The sequence below is a fragment of the Hippocampus comes genome, unplaced genomic scaffold, assembly GCF_001891065.2.
Source record: "Hippocampus comes isolate QL1 unplaced genomic scaffold, H_comes_QL1_v1.1 scaffold449, whole genome shotgun sequence".
Taxonomy (NCBI): Eukaryota; Metazoa; Chordata; class Actinopteri; order Syngnathiformes; family Syngnathidae; genus Hippocampus; species Hippocampus comes.
The window spans coordinates 164822-174194 of NW_017806063.1; the positions used below are offsets into that span (position 1 = coordinate 164822).

Below are 9373 nucleotides of genomic sequence, written 5' to 3' on the forward strand. Positions count from 1 at the left end.
TTCTTAAAAGCTCACAGTGCACCTTAAAATCTGATGCACCTTGTGTGTGGCCATTACGGTAATATGTTCACCCCAAAATTGAATTGAACTGAATTTAATACAACTTTATTGTCAAATGTGATGTACGTATGGGTAACATACAGCACAGATGAACTTTCTTCCCTCTCAACATAAAACTAGAGGAGCCGCTGCGGGTCTCCGCGCCGCCATCAAAAGAAAAGTTAACAAAAAAATGACAAAAATGGCTCCTTGCTAGAGACATGCTTGCAACGCAGAGTTCAAACTTAAGGTGATTGGTTTCACAGTTGAACACGGAAATAGAGCAGTGGCAAGAGAGTTCAACGTTAACGAGTCAATGTTATAACTTGCTGTTGGTTAAGTGAACTGTGTCGCTGCTTTATTAAATGTTGACTGACATCTGATCGTCGCTATATAAATCAGGGTGTAGTGCAGTGTCGTGTTCTGTTGGCATTTCCTTCAGCGTAGCTCCATCAGGTGGATACAATATAGATTGCGTCTCATAATGCGGTGCATCCAATATATGAAAAAAATTACAAAATAGGCCATTCATTGAAGGTGCGCCTCGTAATCCAGTGCGCCTTTTAGTGTGGAAAATACGGTATCTCTTTTCATGGGGTTGCATGCAAAAAGTTTCATTAGCATCTTTCATGAGTATTTAAAGTACTGTAAATCATCTCACTATTTTCTCCACTTAGCTTTGCATGTTTTCCCTCAAACTAGCGGCCTCACTGATAAGATGAGCTTAATGAAGTGTCCTGGTCTACAAATTAGCCTCCGATGCTCCATCATGTCATAATTACAAAGGTGCATTGGTGGGATTACCTGAGCAAAAATTAACGTATACAGGCGTGTAAATGGTGATTAAAAAGTTTCAGTATCCTAGCTTTAGATCTCATAATTGAGAACATGTAAATAAAGATGATGAAAGAGGAAATGAATTCCAGTGTTATCAAGAGTGACAATGGGAAAATGGAAAAAACAAAACCAAACAGTAGAACATACCGTAGCTGGGTGAGTTTTTCTTTAGTCGGGACACAAAACACACCGGAAATGAACAAGAAGTGATCCAGTCGACGAGTTTGTGAATATGAATGAGACTGTTTATTTGAATTAGCCACGACCTACTGTGTATATGCACAAGTCAGAAGAGCCAAACAGGAAAAGGAGGCAGAGGTGGCAAAGCAAAGCGGATATGATTAAGACCCCAAGGTCGGGCTGTTGTTTGCTGCTGCTTTGATAGATCGCCAGCCCTGCAAAGGTTTTACAAATACCACAAACCTAAATCTCACTCCGATTTTACACCATGTGATTCACAACCTTCGGCCAAAATAGAAGAAGCATTTCAAGAGCTGTTTTATCTTTACCAAGATTTTGATTGACACTTGGAGAGAGTAGTAAGTTAACACAGTTGAGCAAAATACAGAAACGTGGATGTTGACAGGGCACAAGACTAATAATGACAATAATGACAGTGTCAAACATTTCACAGTGCATATTTGAAACATGGGTGGTCAACTGGTTAGAGCGTTGTCCTCACAGTGCAGAGGCGCAGGGTTCGATTATGGCTCTGGCCTTTCTGGAATTTGCATGTTTCTTCCCGTTCCTGCGTGGGTTTTCTCTGGGTACTCCGGTTCACTCCCACATCCCAAAAACATGCACGGCAGATTAATGGAACACTGTAAATTGTGCCTCGGTGTGAGTGCCAGCGTGGATGGTTGTTCATCTCTGTGTGCCCAATCGCATGGAAACGGTTCGGGGTGTGCCCCGCCTACTGCTCAAACACAGCTGGGATAGGCTCCAGCACGCCCCGTGACCCTTGCTAGGATAAGCGGATCAGAAAAGGGATTGATATTTACAACATCAGACAATGAGACTGGGCAGTACAAAGGTGAATGTGGACTCCAACACTAGGCAGCGGCAATGTACCTATATGTGTACTTTGAATCAATAATCTACAGGCCTATGCTATTAGCAGCGATTTATATTATTTTGGAATAAGAAAACATTCGGAGAGAGGTTTTGTCACACTTTGCTCGCAACCTTCCGCCATACATTTGTATTTGATCATAAATTTTACCCATAGTCGTTTCCTCAGATATATTGAAATACTTACTCTCGAATAAACATTTTATTAGATGAATACCTCACTTAGAGCGACAATCATAAAGCAGTAGTATCTTTTGAAAGGAAGCCTTTTTCATGCAGCTCTTATATTCGATCCTATTACATTGTGGAGGTGCAACTAATAGAGTGTCAGAGTATAGATAATTGAAGAGATGCATCAGATGAAGCGGAGTCACTTAAAAAAAAAAGTGTCGCGGGTTCTGGCGAGCAGTCGTTTGGTGGTTTCATGCTACACGTGTCAAACTTGTCTCGAGTCAAGGCGGCAAAGAGCATTTGTTCACTTTGGCAGTGTGAGCGAACAGACGGAGTACGAGGAAGAAGCCATCAGTCTGTATAAGCCCGCATCTGTGGCCGAAGCCGTGGGAAACGTTCCAGGTATTACATAGAAATCCTCTCGATGATTCCGTTATTAACAGTAAATTACATCAGGCTACGTTTTATGAACACAACACCGTTGTGGTATTGGATCCCAGTCAATGTCACACTGAGGGAGACGGCAGTTGGAACAATGAATTAACAAAGCATAAATGCAGTGATGAACAAGCAACAAGCACTGTTTACTGTATGTTAACAATGTTTATGTTAATCCAAATAGATAACTAACCAGTCGAGCACAATCCGTTGTGTGCGGCTGGTTGACTTCCTAATTGTGTTTAATGTATTGTCAAACTTCGTTTACTTTACCGGTAAAGTTTCACAGGAGTGTTAATATGCTTTTTTTCACAATTTAAAGCAGTTTGCAGGTGTGCTAACAACATGTCCATGACATTTTTTCATCAGAATACCCTCAGGACAAAACTTTATAGCAGACGTTTTACCCTATTTTTCCAGTCGCTTAGAAATTAGTCCTGTCTCATGCAATTTATCCCCTGTTCAAACCAAAATACTGTAAGCTCCAGTTTCAGGTGACATAAATTGTAATATACCTTCAATTCTGTTTAGCTAATATTCCAAAAATATGGGATAGTTGTTGATGAATTTTACCATTTGTTGATTAAGGACATTACCGGTAGTCAAATGGTCATCCCTAATGAATACACCGTTAAGATAATATCTAAAGTAAATTGTAGCAAATATCACTATTTAGTTTTTTTTAATTTTGAATGTTTTTTTTCCCCATCGGATATCGGACATACTGTAAAATTAATTTGTAGTTAAAACTCAAACTGCCACCATAAAACCATTATTTACTCTGTAGGCAATGTTTTTAAAAATATCGAATAGAAATATATCAAATGCCATGCCAGTATAAACATACATCAATCACCGTAAAAAAACAAAAAAAACAAATACACGAAATCATAACAAAGTCAAATTTTTCAACTTTTGAAGGCAGCAGCATAAGAACTCATCTTGAGTGTTGTGATGCTTCGTCTGTATGTATTGTTCGAGAAAATGTATGTTCACCAAATTTATTACTTTTCTTCTCCACTGTGACAATATGATTTATGGTACGCAACACGCGTTTCCTCACTGGGGCCTACTGTACATTTTAAAAAAAGAAAAAAAATCTTCACAAATTGGACATAGCATAATCCAAGTGGAATTCATTGCAAGCCTGCTGCACTGATATGGTCAACATTGGTGAGGTGCACCACATTTACGGCAGAAAATAAAGACAGGATGCTGGGATGACATAAAAAGGTCATCTAATGAGCTGGATGTGCAGACTACATCCCGCCCCCTAAAGGTTGCGATTGCGCATTGCTCTCAAGTGAGAACTTCCAGGTCGCCTTAGTGGGGTGATTCTCCAAAGCTGACATCAAATATGAGCAGGGTCAATGCTTTGAGAGAATCAAGTGTTTCATGCGCTCAAGCAGGCTATTTCTGGTATCTGTCAGTCCTCCTTTATCTCCTCTTTGACTGCCTGCACACACGCACACACACACACACACACACACACACACACACACACACACACACACACGCGCGCGCGCACGCGTACATACACGCATATACACACATTATTTTCAGCCAAAAGACCCATGGGGAGAGCGTCTGGCTCCTGGAAATGTCAAACTGTTTTGTCATGTCCAATCTCAGTCAGCCTAACCTCTGTGTGAGTCTGTTTTATTGGGGAAAGAAAAATCAACAGAGCAGTACTTATGTGACATAAATAGTGAATGGTGCAAATAATAGCTTTGCAGGTTTATCATTAATTCACTCAAACATCTTACAGCTCAGACATTTAGAAGCTTCTTTTGACAACCATGACATCACCAATGTGATTAGATAGATGTAGTATCAGTAACGTAAATGTGTTTTTTCCATTGCCGTCACTGTGTCTCATTAGAATCAAAATTGTTTTAGTAGATTTGTACCCAATGTCAGTGTACAAAATATTATCCAACAGCGCTGCATATTGGCACCCGTGGGTTCACCTCTGTGCAGAATATGAAATTATTTTTTTATTTCAAATAGATTTTTTTGTTTTTGTAATTCTTTTGGGGGGGTGACCCCTGTTTTTTATGGAAAACACTATTTTAGAATATCCCCGTTTACTGTTTTTTGGGTTGCAAAAAAAAAAAAAAAATCAGTGCAGGATAATGGCCGTCACTTATTTGTAAACGTTTGCTACTCACGGCCCTCTCTTGCGAATGGTGGGGGTTCATTGTCGTGGCTTTCTATGTGTGCTTGTAGACTCAGCTACAGTCACTCACCTGCTCAAGACCAAAATGGTTCATGAAGCCCCAAAATGGTTCATTAAAACAAAGCAAAAGTGAGTGGCTTTTGTCTTTTGTCTTTTTTTTTTGTTGTCTTCAAAACGATTTGAATGGGATGGGAGTGCTTTGAAGGACTGTTCTGGCAGGCTGGGGGTACTTTGTTTTCCAACCCGTCGTTATAAAACATGTATTTTGGGTGGTTTACACGCTTTAAATGTCCATGCGGGAAAACATGGAGGATATTGTGTTAAAAAAAAAAAAAATCACATCAAAACTACCATAGAAGTGAAGATATGAGGTTGTCATTAGATCAAAGTTTCTGCTGTGTAGGTTGGATTGGTGGCAGAAATCCCATTCCTTTGGGCCTATTTTCTTTCCCTAAACATCTCAACTTCAAACTTTTACTAGCATTGGGGTGAGCCATTCCCACAACTCTCAAACTGTTCCCCCACTCTTGCCACACACAATGAGTCCATCCAAGGCCGTGATCACATCTGTTAAATTGTTTCCGAACCAACACACAGACAGTTTCGCCCTTTTGTCGAAAACAAGTGCTGTGTTTGTATGTGAGTGTGTGCACGCGCGCGTGTGTGTGTTTGCGCGAGCGTGTGTATGTGTGTTCCCTCCTTCAATTTTTATTTGTGTCCCCATTGTTTCCATCTTGCGATGTTGATGTAGGCGTTCAATTGCACTGCGTGTCCCACGAGAAATAACACACAGTGATTGCCCCTTTCTCCTCTTGTTTCCGCCGGTGTGAATACACACTGATTTTGTTGTCTGCTTGGATGTTGTGTTAAAAAAAAGCCTCCTGATTGCTTTGAGTTTTCCTGCACTCTTCCTGCTGGTTTGCCCATTTTCCTACACACGCCGTAGCATATGGATGGCATATGGATCCTGTGTGTATTATATAAGATATTACTATCATTGTTTGGCTGGTTTGTATGAACGCCAAAAGTTGATTTTCAATGGAAGGCAAAATAAAAGGGGGGGGGGTTCTCGCAATTCACACGTCTTTGTTTCCACAGCAACTGATGCGCTCGTCCGTGTTCCACATGTTCATATTGAGTATGGTGGCCGTTGACGTGATTGTTGCTGCGAGCAATTATTACAAAGGCGAGAACCACCGCAGGCACTATGATGAATTTTACCTGGCGGAGGTAAGATTTTTTTTCAATTTCCACATTTTTAGATAAATTCAGGACTGATTTTGTTATTCAGGTATTCACATGATTTATTAAGGATATGTTTTTCTTTAAATGTGTTCGGTTGATTGATGGAGGATTTATTGTGATTTGCCTTGACCATGCCATGGGGTACGTTAAAAAAAAAAAAAAATCAAACAGTTTATATAGCACTTTACATACATAGAAATGCAACTCAAAATGATGTAAAATTAAAAAAAAAATATCCAAAATACAACAAATCTTCCCCTCACCCCCACCATCACACACACACACAAAATTAAAAATAAATAAATAACTAGAGAGAGAGAGAGAGAGAGAGAGAGAGAGAGAGAGAGAGAGAGAGAGAGAGAGAGCGAGAGAGACAGAGAGACAGAGAGACAGAGATATCTCCAAAAGCACACACACGGACATATACACATGCACAACCTGATAAACTATGTTAAAAAAACATGGCAAGGCACAGTGAATCCGTAAAAGGAAAAAGCACCCAAGGGCAGCTCATCCACACTGAGAGGTATGACGGCTCACGGCCAAAGGGAGAGCCGCCATCATGGAGACTCCCCCTGGCCAAGATTGACCAGGTTAGACCTTACACATGGTGCGGAGCCTACCCGGTCCCCTGGGCCTAAGGAGCCTCCAGGAGGACACCACACGTGTGAAGGCTCGTCAGGGTTCTAAATAATCTATACAGCTCCACTTGATTTCATGTGTGGTAATTAATCAGCATTTTGATGGGTTTGGGTGTGTGTATAAATTTGTGCGTACTCACTGTGCAATGAAATCTCAAATGCCAAACCAGGATCGGATGATTTTAAATCTTTTTGTGACTGTCAACTTGACGGAGTCGATTAACTCACCAACTCTTTTAAATAATAAAAACCCTGACAGATTGACTTTTATTGATTTGATACTGACTAAGTTCCCACAGAAACACTAAAATACCTACATCGAAACCTCATGCACTTTTAAGGAGGGATCATGATGAACAGGGATTTTATCGTGATTTGTTTAATTTAAACATGAGTAGAATAGACCAGATCCACAATATTGTTCTGGTGTGGACTTGTTCTCATGATAGTTTTACGAATACTTTAAATAGACATGCTGCTTTCAAGAGATATAGCATTTAAGTGGGGGTGATAACTCATGAAGTCTCAGAAGCTATTCATATATGGAATCGAGCCTGGGCGAAGGCGAGGCCTACATGTTTTTCTACTGATTGGACTGCTTTTAGAAGACTAAGAAACAAATGCTCCATCAAAAAGGCCAAATCTGAGTATTATCAGTCACCACAACATGTTTAAATGATGCAGAGAGGTTTTGGAGAGCTATAAAATCTCTTTTTGTCAGAAACAACTTTCCAACGTTCAACACATTTATTATGAGTGATTCTGTTGCTTTTCAAACTAAAATTGAGTTTATGAATTCTTTTAACAAGGGAACCCTGCTTGGTCTGGCTCATTCTTTACCCTCAAAAACTACTTCCAGTACTAATGTAATAATCCTATTCTGGACAGTCTTTCAGTTTTGTACCCTGTTCCGTGCAAGATGTTTGTCAGGCCTTGAAAAAAATCTAGATCCTAAAAAAAACCTACAGGGCCAAATTTCCTCGATCCTTACTTCTTAAAGCGAGCTGCTGATTTTATTGCAGAGCCACTTGCCTCTACTTTTAACCTTACAGTAGTCAATAAGAACATTCCCCAAATTTGGAAGTCTGCTCAGCAGTCAGTTCCAGTGCATTAGATATAAAGATGTTTGCTCTGACACTATATCTGTTCACAAGGGTGTGCCGCAGGGTTGAGTGCTCGGACCACTTTTTACGTTTACTATTTGTGTGAACAATCTTGATCAAAATGTGGCAAATGCAGAACTCCACCTTTATGCGCATGACATTATTGTGTACCGTTGTGCTACATCTCTTTCACAAGTGGTTAACGATCAGCATAATGCCTTTTTCGTCATTCAAAATATACTGCATGATCTGAAACTTGTTTTGAACTGACTTTGTGCATCAAATCAACCAAATGAAAGAATAGGCCCTCTTCTTTCATCAGGAAAAAAATTTAATTGGCTTCAAAATGCCCAGGGTGTCACCTTGCGAACGTAATGTGACCAAACCCAGAAAACATGAGCTCTAACATTCACATCATTAGCCCGTGACATCAGTTTCACTGGGGAGCAGTTGGCAGTAAAGGACAAAATGGCACACCCCCGAGATGGATAAAAACAAGAGCATTTTTCTTATTCCATTCCAAGTTGACATTGTTACAGAGTGAATAGAATCTAACTTCTCTGTTTGTTGAATTCTAGGTGGCGTTTACTGTTCTGTTTGACCTGGAAGCTCTTCTGAAGATATGGTGTCTGGGCTTTACCGGCTACTTTAGCTCCTCCTTGCACAAGTTTGAATTGTTGCTCGTGGTGGGCACCACCCTGCATATCTACCCAGATCTCTATCACTCCCAGTTCACCTATTTTCAGGTTAGTCTTCATGCACACATACTTGGATACTATCTAACCAACTATTGCCTTTCAAAATGCAGTGTTCCCTCACTTTTCACGGGTGATACGTTCCAGAGTGGGTGGGGTGAGTGGGAAGTGTGGACCTGCTAAAGTTGCTGGCCCCATGACTCAATCCCGGATAAGTGGAAGAAATTGAATGGATGAATGGACTTCAGGAATCATTCCGTATAGTTATCTTTGTCACATGACAGCAAATGGAGAAAAAGACAATAAAAAGCCAGCACGAACGGGCAGTGTGAATGGGGCCTGGAAAGTTTTTTTTCTGTACTGAAGTAACGGAGTGGACGTCATGTACCACACACACAGCAGTAATCCACCTGATGTGGATTGCTGCTGTGTAAAAGCAGATATGTGCAGCAATATTCCACCTTCCTGCGTTCTGTGTAGAAGACAGGATCAATGACAGATTTTCCGTGACGTCTCGGATTCACAAATTTTACCAGATCTCCGAAAAGCTCCTGCCTTTAAAACAGGGGCCCCCAACCTTTTTTGCCCCACGGACCGGTTTATGTCAGACAATATTTTCACGGACCGGCATTTAAGGTGTGACGGAAATAATACAACAAAATTATATGGTATGAGCTGCATGAAAACTGTGGCGTTTACGAAATATAATAATAAACACAAGGAACGTTTAATCTAGCCGCAACACTCCGATCGCTATGGCAATGTTTAATGCCTTCAAAATACGATACAATGCAAATTGAAAGTGCATGAAAATGACGACTCACCACAGCACCGAGCTTGATTTTCTGCAACCAGACGGCCCATCTCGGGTTAATAGGAGACAATGACACCTCAAGTGTGTGGTTTATGTCCAGTCTACTTCGTAATTTTGTTTTCGTCGCCGTTGCTGCACAA

The 9373-nt window shown here is 40.6% G+C and overlaps 1 protein-coding gene across 3 annotated transcripts in view; it reads left to right on the plus strand.

Moving 5' to 3' along the window:
- The window catches only part of nalcn (sodium leak channel, non-selective), a 65177-nt gene that overhangs the window by 20543 nt on the left and 35261 nt on the right, over window positions 1-9373 (plus strand). For all 3 annotated transcript variants that reach the window (XM_019893434.1, XM_019893432.1, XM_019893433.1), the window contains 2 exons: window positions 5834-5965; window positions 8303-8470. In XM_019893434.1, the coding sequence (XP_019748993.1) occupies window positions 5834-5965; window positions 8303-8470 (300 nt within the window). The remainder of the gene's footprint in view (window positions 1-5833; window positions 5966-8302; window positions 8471-9373) is intronic.